At 39.6% G+C, this 24,119-nt stretch overlaps 1 protein-coding gene across 10 annotated transcripts in view; it reads left to right on the top strand.

Annotated features, from left to right (window-relative positions):
• The first annotated feature begins 73 nt into the window (after positions 1-73).
• LOC135101579 (proton-coupled amino acid transporter 2-like) overlaps positions 74-24,119 on the top strand; it is a 35,256-nt gene continuing 11,210 nt past the window's right edge. For 2 of the 10 annotated variants that reach the window (XM_064005703.1, XM_064005707.1), the window contains exons 1-7: positions 13,976-14,141; positions 16,072-16,264; positions 16,487-16,637; positions 16,987-17,193; positions 17,524-17,625; positions 18,018-18,194; positions 22,334-22,512. In XM_064005703.1, coding sequence (XP_063861773.1) covers positions 13,991-14,141; positions 16,072-16,264; positions 16,487-16,637; positions 16,987-17,193; positions 17,524-17,625; positions 18,018-18,194; positions 22,334-22,512 — 1,160 coding nt within the window. In that variant the 5' untranslated portion in view covers positions 13,976-13,990. Of the gene's footprint in view, positions 232-2,869; positions 2,975-3,186; positions 3,224-3,277; positions 3,301-3,391; positions 3,416-13,779; positions 13,826-13,941; positions 14,142-16,071; positions 16,265-16,486; positions 16,638-16,986; positions 17,194-17,523; positions 17,626-18,017; positions 18,195-22,333; positions 22,513-22,840; positions 23,005-24,119 lie in introns of those variants that run through there. The other 8 variants (XR_010269313.1, XM_064005710.1, XM_064005709.1 and 5 more) reach the window with 8 other exon arrangements.

Below are 24,119 nucleotides of genomic sequence, written 5' to 3'. Positions count from 1 at the left end.
TTCAGTATTTAATCACTTTTTTTCTCTCTCTCTCTGCATTACAACCACAGCAGTCACAGCACAGCCAGTCAGCCGCAGTGCAGCACACAGCACAGTTTGCCACGGCCTGTCCCATCCAATGGACTTTTCTGTGCTCACTACTGCACCTTCAATATACATCATCACATAACCTAGACCCTCCTGAATCCTTGTTAGCACTTAGTGAAACAGATGTGCCATGCTGTATCTAAGGTGAGCTATTCTGCTGCATATCACAAATGTGTCTTCCTTCCACCAAAAAGTTATATTAATTTTTTCACCTCAGAAACTCCCTCCCATAACACCACATGTCCACCCACATCCACTCAACATACCCATTACATCATACAGGCCCATTCACATCTCCCGAACACACCCATTTAATGACATGCATCCATACATATTGACACAAAACCCTATGACATCTGAAAGGCACACCCACGCCCATCCATCATTCACATAAGCACTCACATCCATTCACCCCAACACAGCTAACATCACATACTGTATATATATAGACCCACCTATATCCAAGCAAAACACCCATATCATCACATAAGCCCATCCACACCTGTCCAACACACCTGCAACATCATACACACTCATACAGTCACCTACAAGCATCCAACATATATCCCATACCTCCAACTACCCCTATATAATACACTCATTACATCACATATGTCCACCTTCACACCCACTTAATGACAGCTCTGTGGTTGACACCCTGTGACATGTTTATCAACTTTGTCATCCTACGAGCTTTGTTAATGACTGATGCTAAAGATACTTTATTTGTCAATCTGTGAAACATAAGCCCAGTTCGTCTTTGGTGTGTATCCATTGCCATTTCTGCTAATATCGATCACACGATACCCCTAGTAATGCTTTACGATTGATTCGTAGAAAATCTAAATGAGCTAGGATCAAGATAGTTGAAGTAGTGTCGCCGCAGCAACGCACTACGTGATTAGTTACTGGGCTCAGGATAACTATGCACTTAAAAAAAAAAAAAAAAAGCTAAATATGGATGCAAATACAAAGTATAAACTGACAAGATATGCACTTGAGGATGTACTTTAAAATGGCAAAATATGGATACTAATATGCAAAAACTGATCAGATATGCACTAAGCATGCATTTATATAAATAAGGAAATAAATATTTACTGTAGTAATATGATTTTAATTAATTAAGTTTAGCAACATGACTTTTTCAGTATATATTTTCCCCAAAAGTTATTATTTGCCACAAAACGTGTCGCTGAGTCAAGCCTTTTCATAAAGGTTTACATTACGGAACACAATGTACTGACAAACTTATTTACGAGTACACGAATCTATCGTGCACAGGTTTCCAGCGTTCACTCATCAGCAAGTCAGGGCTAAGCCATCCACACCCTACTTCCTTGCCCTAGTCAGCCGTATACGTACATGTCACTGTCTTTGGCTCTTCTGATTATTATGAGATTTATTTGTGAATTAAGATTTAACGTTAGTACTGTAACAGGTATAATATTCAGTGATAACACTCACGAATTTTCCATGAATAAATGTACCCATCCTCAAAAGTCTTTACATATGCGCATATGCTAATGCATAATTATCCTAAGTTTCTGAGTTCACTGATTCTTTTCTCTCTCTCTCTCTCTCTCTCTCCTCTCTCTCTCTCTCTCTCTCTCTCTCTCTCTCTCTCTCTCTCTCTCTCTCTCTCTCTCTCTTTTCATTTCGAGCTGCTACTTCTGGTCCCAGTGACGAAGGCACGTGAGGTTCAGTTAACAACAAAACGTTCAAACATTAAAATATACTTATCTTTTCAAAGAAGGTATTATGAGACAATGTCACTTCCATAGACAGCTGTGGTAAACAAAAAAAAAAAAAAAAAAAATCTTTACATTATTATTATTTATTTATTTATCTATTTTTTTAAGGTTTGAAGTCACAGTGAATGATAGTCTCTGTAGTATCACGCCATTACTCGTTGGTCTTTGGTGTGTGCTGTGTGAGCACGTGTTACAGTGATTAGACGAACATCTGTGGGTGAGTCATCGTTTATCAAGAGTTCGAAGGTATTAATGACTTGACCTGATGGTTGTACTTCTGTTCCCATTATAACAAAAGTTTATAACAAAAGTCACGGTGGGTCAGCGGTAGATCCATGGTCTTGTCGCAAAGTAGCATCGTGCTGGATTATTCGAATCTCACTTAGCAGAGTGTATATGGAGTAAGCATTCCTTATCTGTATAATGTGTTGTACTCAGGAGTTTGTAAGTGTGCATTGGGTGAATTAGAGTTGTGGCACGGATGTGAATAATAAAGGTTGTGTTCAGAGGGAAGGTCAGACTGGCATGAGTTGTCTGCTTCTCTTACGACGTTTCCTCAGGCACGTAAAAACACCATAATTGATCGTAGATTAATAGTAGATATATGGAAGTCCAGTACTTGAAAGTAAATAGATGAAAAGCACTTTGTACCTAGACATTGTTTCCCCGATTTTCATGTTTCTCTTTGCCTTCAGTCCTGAATGAAAGGAAAGTTACACTTTATCTTTATCTAAATAAAAACTACTTGTCGCCGCAATAGCGATCACTGAGTGCCTACTAAATGGAATTAGAATGTTTTAGTGCTATATTTGTTCCTTCACCAAGTAACTTTTGTATTCTAAATAAAAGAAAAAAATCATTGAATTTTGGTAGTAGTAGGTTATTTGGAATCTGTTGATTATGCAAAATTATGGCATTTCGGGTTAATGGTCTAAATAATGTATTATCATCTGTTATAGAAAAATCTATCAATCACACTGCATTAGAAATTCTGTCCTCCAATAAACTTAATTGCTAGTGTAGCCGCCATCTGGCACTCCCGGGCTCGCGCGGTCCGACTCATCGCCTCAAGTGCCAGCAGTCGACCTTCTGTTATCGTTGAGGGTGCCCGTACGTCATTCGTGATACTGACAGTAAGTGAATTTTGAATGCTGGCTCTTCCGTTTCCAGTTGACAGTAAAATAATTATGTGAAAAAAAAAAGACGAACGTTTGGTAAAATTACGGTGTATCATGGTATCATGTTAACTTTTCGTGTTGGGTAAAACGCGTACCAAGGAAGCCAAAACCAAGTGTGTTTTGTACCTGTCTTGATGTGCACTGCGCGGCGTAGATAATCGGGCCAGCACGGAACACATGTTATGTCAATCATTTGTCAAACAGGTACACTGTGGTTGGATCGGTACTAACTTTTACGTCTCTTACTCTAGTGTAGATAGTGCTGCTTATCAAACATCCTGGTAAGGGCCAACAGATCTTCTACTGTTTGTTTTTTCTGTTTCATTGTGTACAGCTAGTGTTCCTGTGCGACGCGTGACGGTACAAAGAAGAGTTTTACTTAGGAATCAGCCTTGGGTACGTAATATTCCGTATAACTTAACTTACCCTGACTTGACCTGCCCATTTACACATTTTATTTTTGGCGTTGGTTCACCCAGTGTAGGCTGTTAGTGAAGGTTTTGGAACCTCTCTCTCTCTCTCTCTCTCTCTCTCTCTCTCTCTCTCTCTCTCTCTCTCTCTCTCTCTCTCTCTCTCTCTCTCTCTCTCTCGATAAGTGTGAACACGAACCACCCCGTGATGAGACCTAAGTGGAAATGGTTCATTCTTATCCACTAGTACATACGTTTTACCATGTTGGATTCTTCCTGGAGACATAAGGAGAATGTCACAGTTATTTCTTTTTAAATTTAAAATTCTTTCTTCGTTTTATGAAATACAACTGGTGAAGTTTAACAATTATCTGACAACATGATCGAGCGTGGCAGATGCGTTGTCAGACACACCCGGTATTTCAGTTAAGTACGTATAGAAGAGCTAATCACACCTAATCATGGACTGCACTGGTAAATGAGAAAAAAGTTGATTGCATGCGGAGGACAAACATTCATACAGAAGCGACGCCTTCTTAGTGTTCTAACATTATCGATGCATTCAGTTGCACTAAATCTGCATTCAGTTTCAGTACGTTAGTAGCACTTCAGATAAAAAAAAAAAAAAAAAAAAACGAGGAGGTAGGAGCTGACCAAGGAGGCTGACGGAAGCACTGATTGGCGGCGACGCGATCAGCATTACTGACGGTGCAGAGCGGCTGGGTTGCATTAACAGACGCTGCTGCAAATGTGACATATATGCAGTTGAGGATCTTACCATATGACCAGACTACTCAGTCACTACAGTGCTTTCGTTGATAGTCATTGAGAGAGAGAGAGAGAGAGAGAGAGAGAGAGAGAGAGAGAGAGAGAGAGAGAGAGAGAGAGAGAGAGAGAGAGAGAGAGAGAGAGAGAATGTCCCGTCTGGAAGTTTAAGATTCAATGATTCTATTTCTTGCCGTCCACGTCAGCCCAACAGCACTCCATCCTGTTGCGCCATAGCATACACAATGAACAGAATGAGAACAAAGACCGCGCTGACGGGGAATATCGGTCGTGTCGTCGTTGCTACGTAACTGATAAAGCATTGTTGTAGGTATGTATTAAGGTTTTATATGAGATTGTCACATACATAGTCGTGCCTTTGTAATCACGGCTGGTGGGAGTGACAGATTAGAGAAACTTTGCTGCTTAGTGTTCCCCAGTCTCCACAATCAACATGGGATGTTTTTTTTTCTTTTTTTTTTTTATGTAGGAAGGACACTGGCAAAGGGCAACAAAAATCCAATAAAAAAAAAGCCCACTGAAATGCCAGTCCCATAAAAGGGTCAAAGCAGAAGTCACAAATTGATGAATAAGTGTCTTGAAACCTCCCTCTTGAAGGAATTCAAGTCATAGGAAGGTGGAAATACAGAAGCAGGCAGGGAGTTCCAGAGTTTACCAGAGAAAGGGATGAATGATTGAGAATACTGGTTAACTCTTGCATTAGAGAGGTGGACAGAATAGGGATGAGAGAAAGAAGAAAGTCTTGTGCAGTGAGGCCGCGGGAGGACCTGAGGCATGCAGTTAGCAAGATCAAAAGAGCAGTTAGCATGAAAATAGCGGTAGAAGACTGCTAGAGATGCAACATTGCGGCGGTGAGAGAGAGGCTGAAGACAGTCAGTTAGAGGAGAGGAGTTGATGAGACAAAAAGCTTTTGATTCCACCCTGTCTAGAAGAGCAGTGTGAGTAGAACCCCCCCAGATGTGTGACGGATAAGGTCCTTGTACAGAGTTAGCAGCTGGGGGGGATGAGAAAAACTGGCGGAGGCGTCTCAGAACACCTAACTTCATAGAAGCTGTTTTAGCTAGAGATGAGATGTGAAGTTTCCAGTTCAGATTATAAGTAAAGGACAGACCGAGGATGTTCAGTGTAGAAGAGGGGGACAGTTGAGTGTCATTGAAGAAGAGGGGATAGTTGTCTGGAAGGTTGTGTCGAGTTGATAGATGGAGGAATTGAATTTTTGAGGCATTGAACAATACCAAGTTTGCTCTGCCCCAATCAGAAGTTTCAGAAAGATCAGAAGTCAAGCGTTCTGTGGCTTCCCTGCGTGAAATGTTTACCTCCTGAAGGGTTGGACATCTATGAAAAGATGTGGAAAAGTGCAGGGTAGTATCATCAGCGTAGGAGTGGATAGGACAAGAAGTTTGGTTTAGAAGATCATTAATGAATAATAAGAAGAGAGTGGGTGACAGGACAGAACCCTGAGGAACCCCACTGTTAATAGATTTAGGAGAAGAACAGTGACCGTCTACCACAGCAGCAATAGAACGGTCAGAAAGGAAATTTGAGATGAAGTTACAGAGAGAAGAATGGAAGCCGTAGGAGGGTAGTTTAGAAATCAAAGCTTTGTGCCAGACTCTATCAAAAGCTTTTGATATGTCTAAGGCAACAGCAAAAGTTTCACCAAAATCTCTAAAAGAGAATGACCAAGACTCAGTAAGGAAAGCCAGAAGATCACCAGTAGAGTGGCCTTGACGGAACCCATACTGGCGATCAGATAGAAGGTTGTGAAGTGATAGATGTTTAAGAATCTTCCTGTTGAGGATAGATTCAAAAACTTTAGATAGGCAGGAAATTAAAGCAATAGGACGGTAATTTGAGGGATTAGAACGGTCAGCCTTTTTAGGAACAGGCTGAATGTAGGCAAACTTCCAGCAAGAAGGAAAGGTAGATGTTGACAGACAGAGCTGAAAGAGTTTGACTAGGCAAGGTGCAAGCACGGAGGCACAGTTTCGGAGAACAATAGGAGGGACCCCATCAGGTCCATAAGCTTTCCGAGGGTTTAGGCCAGCGAGGGCATGGAAAACATCATTGCGAAGAATTTTAATAGGTAGCATGAAGTAGTCAGAGGGTGGAGGAGAGGGAGGAACAAGCCCTGAATTGTCCAAGGTAGAGTTTTTAGCAAAGGTTTGAGCAAAGAGTTCAGCTTTAGAAATATATATGATAACAGTGGTGCCATCTGGTTGAAATAAAGGAGGGAAAGAAGAAGAAGCAAAGTTATTAGAACTATTTTCGGCTAGATGCCAGAAGTCACGAGGGGAGTTAGATCTTGAAAGGTTTTGACACTTTCTCTTAATGAAGGAGTTTTTGGCTAGTTGGAGAACAGACTTGATATGGTTCCGGGCAGAAATATAAAGTGCATGAGATTCTGGTGATGGAAGGTTTAAGTACCTATTGTGGGCCACCTCTCTATCATGTATAGCACGAGAACATGCTGTGTTAAACCAAGGTTTAGAAGGGTTAGATCGAGAAAAAGAGTGAGGAATGTACGCCACCATGCCAGACACTATCACCTCTGTTATGCGCTCAGCACACAAAGACGGATCTCTGACACAGAAGCAGTAGTCATTCCAAGGAAAATCAGCAAAATACCTCCTCAGGTCCCCCAACTAGTAGAGGCAAAACGACAGAGGCACCTTCGCTTAGGGGGATCCTGAGGAGGGATTGGAGCGATAGGACAAGATACAGATATGAGATTGTGATCGGAGGAGCCCAACGGAGAAGAAAGGGTGACAGCATAAGCAGAAGGATTAGAGGTCAGGAAAAGGTCAAGAATGTTGGGCGTATCTCCAAGACGGTCAGGAATATCATGTTCATATCATGTAAGCACACCCTTGCCGCACACACACACACACACACACACACACACACACTCTCTCTCTCTCTCTCTCTCTCTCTCTCTCTCTCTCTCTCTCTCTCTCTCTCTCTCTCTCTCTCTCTCTCTCTCTCCTGTGTATGGAATAGTTTATCGTTACTTATTATCTTATTTTGACCTTAGACGAAATCAACTGCCGTTCCTTAGTGCGAACCAAAACGGATTATTACCGAGTTATTTATTTGTTTATTTATTTTCTAGTAAATCACTGAATGTGTAAAGATCTTCATAAAAATAAATGACTGGTTCAAAACTTTCCGTACTTTTATGGAGATGTCATTTGTCGAAATGTTGTAGGTTGTTTGTTTACTTCGTGAGTACAAGTATATGCGAAGTATCAGCTGTTCCTTATCAGCAGACAGACAACGCTTCCGCCAGAGGATCTACAAGCGGTAATCTTATCATTAAATCTACCTTTATGAATGGACAAGGGGAAGTTCCGTGGGGAGACATTAATTCTTCAGCTTAGGGATGATGATGGCTGCCAGTCATACATCAAATGTACAAACATGTTGCGTTTGAAGTTATTACAAATGGTTGCTTATTGATCTACCTATAATATCAGAGTTAAATATTTGGAGTTTACTGAGTCTCTGGCTGGTCATTCAGCTATCAACTGCGATCTGCGCGTGCCAAGAGCGAGTGTGAGGTGATAGCGAGGATAAATTCATCATCAATTTTGAGAGCACGGGAGGAAGATTCCAACGGAATTTTCCGCAGAGATCGATTGGCAAACATGCGTACAAGTGTACTTTTGTTTCAAGTCAGTTTGCAGGCACCTGGAATAAAGATTATTAAGGGACATACTACATAGTGCGTCGAATCCGCGAGTATCATTGTGGTTACTTTAATGAGTGCCATCAGCCAGGCAGCACCACGAGAATATGAAGGAAAAGTATTCGCTTTTAAAGTGAATGTTCACAACCAGTTCCTTTCCAATTACAATTCCATTATTCTCCATTACTTCTTTCTCCTCATCCCTCGTTTTTTCTCCCGTTGAACCCCCTCCTTGTATACCTATTATTACTCCTTTCTCCTCACTTTACCTTGTAACATGTTATTATATTCTTGGTCATTGCAGATACCCATACTCACTCTGATACTGACTGTTGTGGCTCATGGGTCACTGTCCGCCTCACCTCAAGTTTGATATCAAACGCATATTCACATAGTTGACCAATGTAATGACGTTATATCCTGCAAAATGTCTCGGATCAGAGCTGCATCTGGCATATTTTCCACCTCTCGCGTGCTCAGCACTTTGTCGTTGAACATTTTACTGATTTTCTTACATTCTTATTAATTCATAGACATGATTTCATTTACCTGTCGATCAACAATATATATATATATATATATATATATATATATATATATATATATATATATATATATATATATATATATATATATATATATATATATATATATATATATATATATATATATATATATATATATATATATATATATATATATATATATATATATATATATATATATATATATATATATATATATATATAATGTGTGTGTATGTGTGTGTATGTGTGTGTGTGTGTGTGTGTGTGTGTGTGTGTGTGTGCAAATAATCTTGAAATTGCGCTCAAATAATGATATATGAAGATCATGTCTTAGATTAGTTGTTCCAATGAGGTGCATTTAAATGAAGCTCCTCAGAAATAATAACCATCTTCGTACGTTTTTCGCCTTTAATTAATTTTCTTCACTGGCCCTTAGTTCCGAACACTTGTTTCAGCTGCTCACTGGCAGCTTGCGGTGTGTTCATAATGGTATCTCTTCTGAGTTTAGCAGTTGTCTCTATCTTCTCTTCAAGGCAAGTCTCTTATCGGCATTCTAATTGTGTCGATCTTGATAACTTTTAGCACGATTATTTTTTACCTCTCATTTCAATCACAAGTTGGCTCTGGAACAATATGTTTACATTTATATAGAAGAGAAGAGAAGAGTATCAAGATTTTTTTTTAATTCCTAATTTTAATTTTAATTGATTCATTTAATAATTTATCTCTATATTTAATATAGTCTTCATAATATAATTTATGCGTATTGAGCTTTTGTCAAGGTTACAAAACAGATGGACAGGCAAGACTGAATCTATGATCCCTCATCCCTGTTCATTGCTGCATCACGTTACAAACAGCGAGCACACCGAGGCTAAAATTCCTGGTCCAAGGCTAAGCAGGGTAAAGCTTAATTGTGAGTGGACTCCATTTGGTGTGGTGCACTGATGAAGGACAGTGTTTATTTGGAAACTATTGTGGTGCATTACATGTGTTTGGTTTTGAGAACTGGATGATCTCTAAGTACAAGAAAGGGCAGATGAAGTTGAAATATTGCCGCTGTGCTGGTGGATGAGAACTGAGGGCGAGGGATAGATCACGAGAATGTCGAGAATTCCTCACAGGCGATAAGAGGTGAAAAGTTTGAAGAACACTGTGGCACTAAAAGGTGGCAAAATAAAACTAAAGGAGGCGAGACAAGAATGTGTGGATAGGCCGTACAAGTATGAGGAACATTGTGGTGAGGCGTGTGGTTAGTGTGGTGAGGTGTGTGGGGAGCAACAGGACCACCGTCTTCAGGACAATTCTGTGCTCGCTCGGCCACCAGTCCGGTATTCTGCTACTGCCTGCTACTGTGGTTCTGTGTGTGTGTGTGTGTGTGTGTGTGTGTGTGTGTGGTATCAGAGGGAGAAGCAAGTGCGTTTTTTTTTTTTTATTCTGTCTTTCCTTAGGATGTCTTTTTGAAAAAAAAAAAAAAAAAAAAAAAAAAAAAAAAAAAAAAATATATATATATATATATATATATATATATATATATATATATATATATATATATATATATATATATATATATATATATATATATATATATATATATATATATATATATATATATATATTAATGAATAGTGATAATACTGTACTCGTGATTGTTAGCCATAGTATCCTGCTGGAGAAAGCTGAGAGCTTATATAGTCTGAAGTGTGGGTAAGACCTTCCACACACCCCATCCTCCATCCGCCATCCTCTTGCTCAAGGACGAGCAACCGCTTGCTTATCAGTGACAAGCTCTGTGCACTGGGGCGCGTCCATTCACTTCTTACTCACGTACCCGTTGAGACCGTGTCTTATAAAAATATGATGTTTTTGGATGTAACTGATAATGATGATAAAATTACTTAAAAATACTTAAGTAGAAAGATAAATTGATGCTTTCTTACAAACATGACATGCTAGAGTAGTAGTAGTAGTAGTGTAGGCAATATTAAAATATATGGATTCAATGTTGTTCTGTTTACATATAACCAAGATACATACATTGGTAATGAAGAGTAGGAAAACTGTTTGTAAAACTTCGTAAGTGAATGATAGGAGGATGTCTTGCAAACATGCTAACAACATAAAATGCTCCCATTCTGTGCAAGGATGGACACGTGGAGAGAGACTTGAAAATAAAACAACTTCAGGGTATGATAATAGAAGAAAAGTTGTAAAAGAGGACGATAAACATAATAAAATAAAAAAAAAGTTAAGTTATCGACGGGACAATGGAGGAATGGGTAATGGAGCTGCATAGAGAGTTTAGCATGTTAAATAAGGTATTAGCAATAGTTGTAGAGATGGTGTTCTTACGATGAGGGTTTAATCAAGTAAAATGTACACACCATCGGGGGAAGGTGAAGTCATTCATCTGGTACTATTTAGAATATATGATAAAAAAAGACATTTTTTCAATGTTTTATGTACAGCCTTGGAAAGACTTTCGAAATCTTCTTCTTCTTCTTCTTCTTCTTCTTCTTCTTCTTCTTCTTCTTCTTCTTCTTCTTCTTCTTCTTCTTCTTCTTCTCCTTTCTTCTTCTTCTTCTTCTTCTCCTTTCTTCTTCTTCTTCTTCTTCTTTGGTGCAGTCGACGTCCGCCACCGTCGACTGCACCGCCTTCCCTGGGCGGTGGTGCCGGCAGGGGCGTGCAGGAGGGGCGTTGGGGCTCTGGTTCACGGGCTAAACTGGTTGGGATGGTCACCGCTGGTCTCTGTCGAGGTTCGTTGGTGTAGGATGGCACTCAACGTCTGTAGGGTTGTCCGGTGCCCCAGGTGCCCCTCGGGTCGGTGCGCTGCTGCACGCACGGCCCACTGGTGCGGCACTCAGGACGCTTCTACTTGAGGGTGTCAAACTAACTCGCTGCACAGTCTCCTGTCCTGTAATACACTCCAACCACCCCCCGGGGTGCCGGACGGGTCGGTGATGGAGGCGCCGACGGGAAACGTCCCCCGGCGTGCCGTGACAAGCGTCCGCACTCCCTGAGTCTGAAGACGGAACACTACACGTTAGTCTTAGTCAGTCACGAGGCACGGAGTCGATCCTCCGCGAGGTACTGACAGAGACGCTGACGGGAGGCTTCCTGAAGGCGGAGGTCGCTGAGCATACGGCCTCCGCTCACCAGAGATACTTTGTTTCTGTCCTGGTCTGTCCTTGTCTCCCAAGAGGGTTGTTGTTATTCCCAGCGCCAGGCTCACTGTGACCCTCATAAAAAAAGGGTCACGCGGATGGAGCTGGGTCACCAGTAGCAGTTTTTCATGTAGACACAGGTCTCTCGCCTGCATCCACTACCATCTCACAGCTCATGTGCGCGCCCACAGGCGCGTGGGTACTTGTGTGTGGGTGCGTGTGGGTGCGTGTGTGAGTGCTTGTGTGTGGGTGCGTGTGTGTGTGTTTGGGGCGTAACAACTATTGTTATTATTATTATTATTATTATTATTATTATTATTATTATTATTATTATTATTATTTATTTATGTATTTATTTATTTATTTATTTATTCATTGTACTGAACTGGAGGTCAGTATATAGTATTATAACTACCTTGTGTGACCAGACAATTAAGTATTATTTTCTAGGCGTCCGATAACAGTAAAGAAGATGACCGAAAGTGTGTGTGTGTGTGTGTGTGTGAACACGAGGTGTCGCTGGTTTGTGGGTGCGAGAGGGGTGTATGTGAACAGATGTGTGTAAGATATGTGTAAAGTCTATTCATGTACGTTCATTACTAGTGGAAATATTTAATTTTCATCATTATTTCCTCCCGGGAGCTGTAAGTTCGTGGGTGCTGGCTAAGCCACATGCTTCGTCTTTTGAGTGCAGTGGAAAGCTGCGGATATAGGCGGGAAGACTGGCACCAAGGAAGGTTATGTAGAGGAAGGTTATGTAGAATCCTTGATCGGCATCCTTTTGTCTACCAAAAAACTATATTATTATTATTATTATTATTATTATTATTATTATTGTTGTTGTTGTTGTTGTTGTTGTTGTTGCTGTTGCTGCTGCTGCTGCTGCTGCTGCTGCTGTTGCTGCTGCTGCTATTAACCTATGAAAAGATCACACTTAAATCTCAAAATGGAATAATAAGACTAATAAACGTTTTATTCCTGCATATATTATTTTCTTAATTGCTTAATAAGGCCATATAATTAATCGTGACAAAAACTCTCTCTCTCTCTCTCTCTCTCTCTCTCTCTCTCTCTCTCTCTCTCTCTCTCTCTCTCTCTCTCTCTCTCTCTCTCTCTCTCTAACAGGTATGCATAGGAAAATAATTTGCTGTACATTAGGGAGGGGGGAAGGGGGAAACTTGACATGACAAACCCTAAACAGACTTGTTTGACTATGCATCCGATCTTCCAAACAGCTTTAAACGCTCCTTTGCTCTATGTTGACTAGATCAGGGGTTCTCAACCTTTTGCAAGCTGGGCCCCCAAAGGTGGTTCAATGCAGTTGGGGCCCCTTATCCTCCCTGCGCCACCCACTTAACGCCCTCCCCAATTATGCCACCATCAATAGATAGATAGAATCAAATAGATAAATAGATAGATAGATAGATAGATATATAGATAGATAGCCCTTGGCTAGGCATAACAGCTGCATCTCCTTTGTACTAATAACCCGTGGATCAGTGATTTTCCGTGATTTTTCCCCTCCCGTCTTTTACTTGTATCCTCCCGGGAGTGTGTCAGCGCTATCGCCCCCCCTTCCCCCCTGGTTGAAAACCACTGGACTAGATGAAGCCTTGCAGGAAGCTTCAAGGGCACAACCAAACTGGTATTTCCACAGTCACCTCTCGAATGGTGTCGTCACTCTTGATAAATTTGACAGAGTTGCTCATTTGCAAGGATACAGGAAGCGGATTGCACATGAATGTATTGAGGCTAGGTCACCAAAAAATTACATGATTTTAATGTAGGTCTTAGTACATATAAACTTTGCTTATCATCCGCTAAGTATAGTTTACAAAGTAATTTCTCATGTGAAAATGTGTAGCTTATGTAAATTTAAAGAGCTACATAGCAAAGGTCTTAGGCAGAGTGAACAGTTGCCACCCACCACATGTTGCCCTGTGTCGATATATGCAAAATACATCACTCAGTCGTAGCTTCCATATAGTACCTGAACATGTACAGCCAGCTCGTATAATCTATGATATTTTTCGCATTTTATTAGGGAAAAAAGTAATCAGACTAAATAAATATGTAGTAAACCACTTTGTAGTTTGCAAATGAGAAGCAACCAAATAGCACGCACGATCACTTATATCACAGCCCTCCCTGTCATGAGTCTGTAGAGCAAGTGTTCGATTCCTTCACCAGTAACTCTACTATGAGGACTATTAACCACATCCTCACACCAGGTATGTTCATGCCTTGCCTCGTGAACAAATAAGTTTAAATCCTCGTGTGATCTTTTTTGTTTTATTATGTATGTGTATGTGTAGATAGTGAGAATGTTGAGATAAAGATGCTTTACAACCTACTAAATGTGGTGAAGGGGTTGAGACGCGTTTGGTTTTAGTCAGATGACAACAAAAGGCGTAAACAAGGAGCCCTTCAGTCGCTCGGAGGAGACTATCCCAAGTGAATCCTTCAACCTGTCTCAACTCAGGGTAACGATACTGCCTGTGTTGTATTCTGTCAGACTGCGTGAGGTTCAGTTGAGGAGGAGGGAAGGTAATATAGGTGTGAGGTGTTTAACCTGGTGGCGGATATCTCCGTCGTCGAGGGTTTTATTATCTGATAGTGAATGGGGTTATTTTGTGGTGATCGTTTGCCTTAGTTGACTTATTGGGATGTTCAGTTTATTACCGATGTTTGTCACTGGATTTCTTATAAACATTTTTGGTTTCTTAACGTGATGCGCTGACTTCAAATGGATTAAATTTTGGTAATGGCCACACACTGATTTTGAGGAGTCTTCTCTCTTCAGGGACATGAGCTTGTGATCTGTAAACCTTGGTGACGATTTTGTGGACGAAATCACTGACTTGTGAAAAAAAGAAAGGATAATTCTTAAGGATACTTCACAAGCAGTAGGTATTTAGAGATGGACATGCATTATTAATAATATTTTTTAAAGTTTCACTCTCCACTGCAGTATAATTACTGAATAATAGCTCACATCAGAATAGCAGGTCAGATGAGGTTACATCATCCTATCAGACCTAGCATAATCTCACCTTACCTCACCTAACCAAAATTGCTATTCTACAGGAAGCTGTTATTCAGTAAATATACTGTAACAAAGAATACAACTTCTACAGAAGTTTTAGCAGTGTCACAGATGGATGTGAGTAGTGCTGTTGCAGCACTACTATCAAATCACAGAGCAGTACTGCTAAGGGGACATGTCTTAATGAGGCCCAAGAACAGTAGTAGCTGTGAGTCTTAGATGGTGGAGTGAAAACTGTCAACTCCAACATGGCATTGTTTCTTGGCCTTCTTTTGAAATTTGATTATGAAGGAAATTTCAGTAGCATACAAAATTTGTCCCTGAGTAACATTCAACCTCCTTTTGGTAATTAAAAAAAAAAAAAAAAAAATCACCATAAAACATCTCAGTCAAAATAACAAATTTCTTCAAGGTTTTGATGCATTGTATTTTATTTTGACATTTTATTATAGGTCCTTGCATTAAAAGTATCACCTTCTCCACAAGAAGCCTGGGTATCTGTGGGGATTTGGGTAAAGTAGATGAAATCTAGTTGCCACACAACAATTTCCCAATTGCTGCATTACAATAAAGAGCATTTGAAAACTAAATGTAACAAAATGCTATAACCTTCCACCCTTTTAAGTGGATTAGCTGGCTCCACAGTAAGGTGTTGGATTCACAGTTGAAATCTGGAGAAGATAAACTGGAAACCTGGATGTCACAGTAGCCCAGTGTCTCAGGGCAAGGGATGTTATCCACCACAGACCCAAATGCCAATAGGTTGGAGATGAGCGCTGAGGCCAAGCTGTAGCACATCTCACTTTACTTTACCAAATAGAAAATGTAAATAGCACTATAAATACATAATTATAAAAATAAGATTGCTGACTGGACTGTCATTGTTGCTTTTACTCATGTGTTCTTTTGTTTGTATTATCATATAAAAGATTTGTCAGTAGTACTGATTATGTATCAGCCATAATGTTGTATTTATTCTTGTGAATATTTTTAACATACATGTGCAGTAATGAAATGACTTGGAATTTACAAGGCATTTTATAGAATGACAAAGGTTAGTTTGATCCCTCAGTGAAGGACAGTAAGGTTTGCATTGTGTCTTTGGATTATTTGCAGTTTGTTATTCTTTAGATAATGCTTATTGTGATATACTCTTATAGCAAAGTCATGGCATGAGCTTTTCCTGTGTTGATTCTGAGTATGAATTATGATTTAGATTCTTTTATGTGTGGAAAACTCATCAGTAATGATGCATTTCATCTCACTAATTTGGTGGTAAGAACCAAAGGAAATTGAAATAATACTTCTTAGAAGTTAGTGCCAAAATTTCTCAGAGAAACCTGCCATCTAGTAATGAATATCTCATGCAGGTGACAACTGAGTATTAATACATGAACTATATGAAAGACATTTGTGTGTTGTTCTTTGCAGGAGCCATGTCTACTACCACACAAGAAAACAGGCCCCTTCTAATTGGACCGGAGCCAACTAATGACCCAGAAAGTGCAAGATCTCATGACTCTCAGAGAAGCGATCACCCAAAGGGAGATGAGACAAGTGAGGATGGAAACCGAGGTCTCACAGCATCCTTCCATCACATTGATGATTCTCACCAACAGACCACGCAAGTATCAACAATTTCATACCAAAGTATTATATAAGAAAATAAAGATGGTAAAAGGCAAGTTTGACCTTCACAAAGCAATGTATGATAGTAAATTTTTCAGCTGTCAGTATTTTTATTTTTTGTAGCCCTCATTGATATGTGCATGGTTTTGTGATTTTAGAATGAAGAGGTTGACACATATTTATTGTATAGTTAGGTAATCTTCATTTTTTTCCTCAGAAATTGTGAAACTCTGATTCATCTCATCAAAGGAAACATTGGTACAGGAATCCTTGCCATGCCAGATGGCCTCAAAAACTCTGGGTTGTACACAGGAACTGTACTCCTTCCAATCATTGCTGTTATCTGCATTCACTGTATGCACATGTTGGTAAGAATACTGATTGTATTTATGTATTCATAATCCAAAAGAAAAAAATGTCAGCACTATAATGGATGACTGCTCTGTTCATTGTATCTAACATCCATGGTGTAGTTATTGCATAAAAACATATTATGGCTTGGCAATATATGGAATTTAAGAATGGATACATGAAACTCCACAGTATATATGTGTCTGAAAACCTTATCATACTTGGTACTGAAGTGGCTCCAGTAGGGATTGTATTTTCTAGCTAGGGCCTGACTGAATTGCTGCAGCTAGTGTACCACTTAGGCTGTAAACAGGCTGGGTAAATAAATATCTTTCTTAAAGTCCTTATGATTATTTGGTTTTCAAGGTAAATTGTGCTCATGAACTGAAAGAGAGATTGGGAGTGGCAGGAATGGACTATGCTGAAGTGGGTTACCATGCATTCTCTACTGGCCCAGCTCCCCTCAGACCGTTTGCCAACACAGCCCGCCGAGTGCTGAATGCCTTCCTCACCCTGACACAGCTTGGCTTTTGCTGTGTTTATGTGGTGTTCATTGCAGCCAATGTTAAACAGGTGAGATGATTTTGTTGTGTGGTCTGAGCAAAGAAGCAAAAACTATGATTCTTATCATAATTGCCATCACTGTCATTGTAATGGTTTGATTTAATGGTCTTTATTTGCCTTATGTGATTGAATGGTTTATGTATATTTATGATTGTAGACAGTATTTTCTGATGTTTATCCTCCACATAGTCTTCAGTTTTTTTTATTAAATTTTTTTTTTTTTTTTTTTATAGTTTTTCCTATCTTCATTCCTGATGCTCTTAATACATAGCCTGCCTCCCTCATTCAGCTCGGTGGTTTAGGATGGCCTTACCCAGCATTTTTTTTTTTTCCTTGCAGGTTGTGGATTGTCAGTTTCCAGGGAATGATATTGACATTCATGGATACATGGCCATCTTGATATTACCATTATTAGGTATTTCTATGATTAGATCTTTAAAGGTAAGTAGTAACCATGAATAACTTCTTACTGAAAAGTAATGAGAAAGAGAGAGAGAGAGAGAGAGAGAGAGAGAGAGAGAGAGAGAGAGAGAGAGAGAGAGACGTAATGATATATTATTAATCAAAGTGTAAATGATTAATGCATCAGTGGAATGCATGTAGGTGTACAATTATCAGTAAAGCTTTTTTTTGCTTCATAATTGTTGATTACATATATAGTGTTTTAAGTGCAAGGTATTATTATTACTTCACATTCTTAGAAAGAGTAATTTGTATAGAAAAAAGGAAAAAAAAAATGTGTAAAGATATGGTGAAAAAAATTTTTTAAAGTTTTAGTGATATTTCCATCATTGAATGCTTACATCTATATATCCATATTGAATATTCAACAGGTGCTGGCACCATTCTCCTTACTTAGTAATGTTTTCCTGGGACTGGGACTGGCCATCACTTTCCACTATTTGTTGATGGATATTCCCTCATCATATGACAGAGCAGAATTCAAGTCCTGGAAGCAGCTGCCTCTCTTCCTTGGAACATCAATATATGCCTTTGAGGGCATTGGAGTGGTAAGCTTTTGTGTTCAACCTTAAGGAAAAGTTTTGTAGAAATTTCAGCAAATAGTGCTACTATCTTCTGGAATTCTAGGATGGCATATGTGTGCTTTACCTTATCACAACTACCTGTATCTATTCTTTCTACACCTTGCATGCATGTATTCTCATATTGTTAAACATGTAATGCCTTCAAATATCATAGACCCTCAGGCATTGTAGAATCTATAGAACCAAGTGGAAATTGAGGTTTGTATTATTTTTAGTTTAAAGACATCCAGGAATGCAAACATGGAACTGTCACTGTGGAAGCAGTCTTTGTTGTTCAGACAGTAGTGCCTTCTTTACATGGAGACTTAATCATGACCATAATAAGCATAGAGTACATAGTTTTTATTTTTAGAAGTTACGAAAAAATAAAACCACTGTAGAAAAAGAAGAAAATGTCAATTGCTTGTATATTACAAGCATACTGTGTGGTAATTTGTTTATGTTGTTAATTGATTGTGAGCATCAGCAAAAACTTATGAGATCAAGTGTATGGTATTGAAGTCATAAGGTATTTGGACAGAATGAGGGAGGGACAAATTATTATTATTTTTTTTTTATGTAGGAGGGACACTGGCCAAGGGCAACAAAAATCCAATAAAAAAAAAAGCCCACTGAGATGCCAATCCCAGAAAAGGGTCCAAAGCGGTAGTCAAAAATTGAAGGATAAGTGTCTTGAAACCTCCCTCTTAAAGGAATTCAAGTCATAGGAAGGTGGAATACAGAAGCAGGCAGGGAGTTACAGAGTTTACCAGAGAAAGGCATGAATGATTGAGAATACTGGTTAACTCTTGCATTAGAGAGGTGGACAGAATAGGGGTGAGAGAAGGAAGAAAGTCTTGTGCAGCGAGGCCGAGGAAGGAGGGGAAGCATGCAGTTAGCAAGATCAGAAGAGCAGTTAGCATGAAAATAGTGGTAGAAGACAGCAATATTGCGGCGATGAGAGAGAGGCTGAAGACAGTCAGTTAGAGGAGGGGAGTTGATGAGACAAAAAGCTTTTGATTCCACCCTGTCTAGAAGAGCGGTATGAGTGGAAACCCCCCCCAGACATGTGAAGCATACTCCATACACGGATGGATAAGGCCCTTGTACAGAGTTAGCAGCCGGGGGAGTAAGAAAAACTGGCGGAGATGTCCCAGAACGCCTAACTTCATAGAAGCTGTTTTAGCTAGAGATGAGATGTGAAGTTTACAGTTCTGATTATAAGTAAAGGACAGACCAAGGATGTTCAGTGTAGAAGAGGGGGACAATTGAGTGTCATTGAAGAAGAGGGGATAGTTGTCTGGAAGGTTGTGTCAAGTTGGTAGATGGAGGAATTGAGTTTTTGAGGCATTGAACAATACCAAGTTTGCTCTGCCCCAATCAGAAATTTTAGAAAGATCAGAAGTCAGGCTTTCTGTGGCTTCCCTGTGTGAAATGTCTACTTCCTGAAGGGTTGGATGTCTGAAAAGACATGGAAAAGTGCAGGGTGGTATCATCAGTGTAGGAGTGGATAGGACAAGAAGTTTGGTTTTGAAAGTCATTGATGAATAATAAGAAGAGAATGGGTGACAGGAAAGAACCCTGAGAAACACCACTTAATAGATTTAGGAGAAGAACAATGACCGTCTACCACAACAGCAATAGAATGGTCAGAAAGGAAACTTGAGATGAAGTTACAGAGAGAAGGATAGAAGCCGTAGGAAATCAGAGCTTTGTGCCAGACTCTGTCAAAAGCTTTTGATATATCCAAGGCAACAGCAAAAGTTTCACCAAAATCTATAAAAAGAGGATGACCAAGACTCAGTAAGGAAAGCCAGAAGATCACCAGTAGAGTGGCCTTGACGGAACCCATACTGGCAATCAGATAGAAGGTTGTGAAGTGATAGATGTTTAAGAATCTTCCTGTTGAGGATAGATTCAAAAACTTTAGATAGCCAGGAAATTAAAGCAATAGGACGGTAGTTTGAGGGATTAGAGCGGTCACCCTTTTTAGGAACAGGCTGAATGTAGGCAAACTTTCAGCAAGAAGGAAAGGTAGATGTTGACAGACAGAGCTGAAAGAATTTGACTAGGCAAAGTGCAAGCACAGAGGCACAGTTTCAGAGAACAATAGAAGGACCTCATTAGGTCCATAAGCCTTCTGAAGGTTTAGGCCAGCAAGGGCATGGAAAACATCATTGTGAAGAATTTTAATAGGTAGCATGAAGTAGTCAGAGGGTGGAGGAGAGGGAGGAACAAACCCTGAATCGTCCAAGGTAGAGTTTTTAGCAAAGGTTTGAGCAAAGAGTTCAGCTTTAGAGATAGGTGTAATAGCAGTGGTGCCATCTGGTTGAAATAAAGGAGGGAAAAAAGAAGAAGTAAAGTTATTGGAGATATTTTTGGCTAGATGCCAGAAGTCACTAGGGGAGTTAGATCTTGAAAGATTTTGACACTTTGTTAATGAAGGAATTTTTGGAGAACAGAATTGGCATGGTTCTGGGCAGAAATATGAAGTGCATGAGATTCTGGTAATGAAAGGCTTAAGTACCTTTTGTGGGCCACCTCTCTTATCATGTGTAGCATGAGAACACACTGTGTTAAACCAAGGTTTGGAAGGTTTAGGTCGAGAAAAAGAGTGAGGAATGTACTCTTCCATGCCAGACACTATCACCTCTGCTATGTGCTTGGCACACAAAGATGGCTCTCTGACACAGAAACAGTAGTCATTCTAGGGAAAATCAGCAAAATACCTCCTCAGGCACCCCCAACTAGCAGAGGCAAAATGCCAGAGGCACCTTTGCTTAGGGGGATCCTGAGGAGGAATTGGAGCAATAGGACAAGACACAGATATTAGATTGTGATTGGAGGAGCCCAATGGAGAAGAGAGGGTGACATCATAAGCAGAAGGATTAGGGGTCAGGAAAAGGTCAAGAATGTTGGGCATATCTCCATGACAGTCAGGAATATGAGTAGGGTATTGCACTAATTGCTCTAGGTCGTGGAGGATAACAAAGTTGAAGGCTAGTTCACCAGGATGGTCAGCGAAGGGAGAGGAAAACCAAGGCTGGTGGTGAACATTGAAGTCTCCAAGAATGGAGATCTCTGCAAAAGGGAAGAGAGTCAGAATGTGCTCCACTTTGGAAATTAAGTAGTCAAAGAATTTCTTATAGTCAGAGGAGTTAGGTGAGCGGTATACAGCACAGATAAATTTAGTTTGAGAGTCTCTGTAGTCGTAGCCAGATGGTGGAAAACTTGGAAGATTCAAGAGCGTGGGCATGAAAGCAGGTTAAATCATTGCGCACATAAATGCAACATCCAGCTTTGGATTGAAAATGAGGATAGAGAAAGTAGGAGGGAACAGATAAGGGGTTACTGTCAGTTGCCTCAGACACTTGAGTTTCAGTGAGGAAAAGAAGATGAGGTTTAGAAGAGGAGAGGTGGTGTTCTACAGATTGAAAATTAGATCTTAGTCTGCGAATGTTGCAGAAGTTAATGAAGAAAAAGTTGGGGGGGTGTCAAGACACTTAGGGTCATTGTCAGAAGGGCAGTCCAACCTGGGGACATTTGTGGTCACCTCCCTAGATGGGGACTCCGAGGCTGGTGTAGGAGTCACTATAATAATTTTGAAATTTTGAGTGAAGAGTGTGTGTATCATTATGTGCTTGTAGTTTTGTGTGGAGGAAGAGAGTTGTCTTTAGAGGGCAGGCAGTGACTGTCCCCTTGTGTTGTGAGACACAAAGGGAAACATTCAGTGAGGTCACAGCTGGGTTTAATGATAAGTTCACAGCACCCCCTGAACAGTGCTTTAGACCTCACTGGGAGTAATTATCGTTTCGGCAGGTGCCTACTGCCTCCTCCATAAATGCATGAGGTCCTTGATGATAGAAGGAAGCAATGTTCAAGCTATGCATAAAATGGGATTTGTGTATATTGGTCTCCCATCATGTTGCATGGTGATCTGTTATGCAGGAATTATAAAGAGGATTTATCATTGAAGTGAATTGAAGTGATTACTGTAATCAACAAGAGAAGTAATCAGTAAAACTATCCCTTTTATATATATTCCAATGACTAGATTTTTTATATTATTTTATATTATTCCCAGCTCTTCCATGTCTTATAACCTTTGTTTTTTATGTGTACAGGTTCTTCCTCTTGAGAGAAAGATGATCAACCCACATGATTTTCGTGGTCTTAATGGTGTTCTTAATACTGGCATGATTCTTGTAACCTGTGGTTACATTGCTGTTGGATTCTTTGGCTACCTGAAGTATGGTGATGCAGTCCATGGCTCCATCACTTTGAATCTGCCTCCAAGTGACAAGTATGTAGTGGCTTTATGTTTGTAACCTCTGTGGTATTAACAATGCTTGTATTATTTCAGACTCACAACTCATTCTTTTGCAACTGAAAGGTGTGGTTTCAGGAGAAACATGGGAAATTTTTTTTTTTTTTTTCTCTCTCTTTAAGTAAAGGTTGCAGTTACTTGTTGGCAGCCTCAAAATTAGATGATAACATCATGAGGATTCCTTGGGTTTTTTACTTCCATATTTCTTAATATTAGGCATTCTTTTATTTTAAGTGTAGATGCGTTTGATGTACTTTGTGATGTGACGTAAACTACATAATTGCTAGTCTTCCACTCCTATCAGATCACAAGGTTACAACACAACTTGTCATCTTAGGTCAATACCTGTTTTCTGCTAGATGAACATGGATTACATGATGAAAGGAGATGCATCTGAATTATCTTCACCTGAACAGGGATATGAACCTCAAACCTTTCAGTTGTGAGCATACTGACACACATCTTTAGGTATGTTCATTAGTTTGACACACACAAAATACTTCATGTAGTGAAATGAGAGTAATTATTAGGAAATCCTTATTCAAGCAAAACTGAGGATTTCATTTTTTATTTGAATCCATTGTACTTCCTCAAAAATTTTCTATGATTCGTTCTTGATTCTGAGGATAACCTTTCTGAATTTTTCCATTTACTTTACTCAAAAACTGATGGATCCTTTAGCTGTAGATTGATTCTGGTATGGATCATGATTATGGGCTTGTGAACCAGAAATTTATTTATATGTCTCTGTTTGCCCCTGTTTCTGTCTTTCTACCTGTTTATGTGTCTGTCAAATATTTATTCCTCTGAAACAATGGCAAAAAAATCACCACTTAATCCTTTTATATATTACCTGCTTACAAACTTCATTTCTCTAATTCTCTTTTTCTCCTTCTCCCATATTTCTAATAACATATTCTCTCATACCAACATTATCATTTTATTATCTGGCTAGAGGTGACTAATAATTTAAAAGTGATGTGTTGGAGCATCTTGGTACTAGCATTTTTATGGTGTTGTTTGATCCCCTTTATCTCTCTCGTCTTTTGCTATTCCTTTTGCCTGGCATGCTTACTATCCATTTCAGAGTTTACGAGGCATCATTTTTACTAATTATCTTGTTAACAAACAGTTGGATCAATATGACATTTTGACACAGCTTATTTGACACCAACCCCTAATTCATGGCACTACAGTGCATTACCAAGTGTGCTTCATTAAGGACTTTACTCTTGATTTTAAAGGTAAACCTGGCAAAAGCTGAGTTGACCTTTGGACAAGGGAAGGTTTTACATGATGTAGTTATTCCATGTATTACTCCACTACCTCTCCCTCCATCCTTGTCTTATCCTCTCCCTCTCTCTGTCCTTGTTTTCCTCCTACCTCATATCTCATTTTACACACCACAACTGCATGATGTAAAATCTTCCCATCTGAATGCTGACATGGTTCTTGCCAACATCACTTTCAAAGCCAAGAGTAAACTCCTCCATGAAACACATTAGTTAATGCACTGTAGTGCCATAAATTAAGGGATGGTGTCATACAAGATATGCCAAAATGTCATATTGCTCCAATGGTTT

Source organism: Scylla paramamosain, chromosome 6 (genome assembly GCF_035594125.1).
Source record: "Scylla paramamosain isolate STU-SP2022 chromosome 6, ASM3559412v1, whole genome shotgun sequence".
NCBI lineage: Eukaryota > Metazoa > Arthropoda > Malacostraca > Decapoda > Portunidae > Scylla > Scylla paramamosain.
This window is presented reverse-complemented; position numbering and strand designations above follow the sequence as displayed.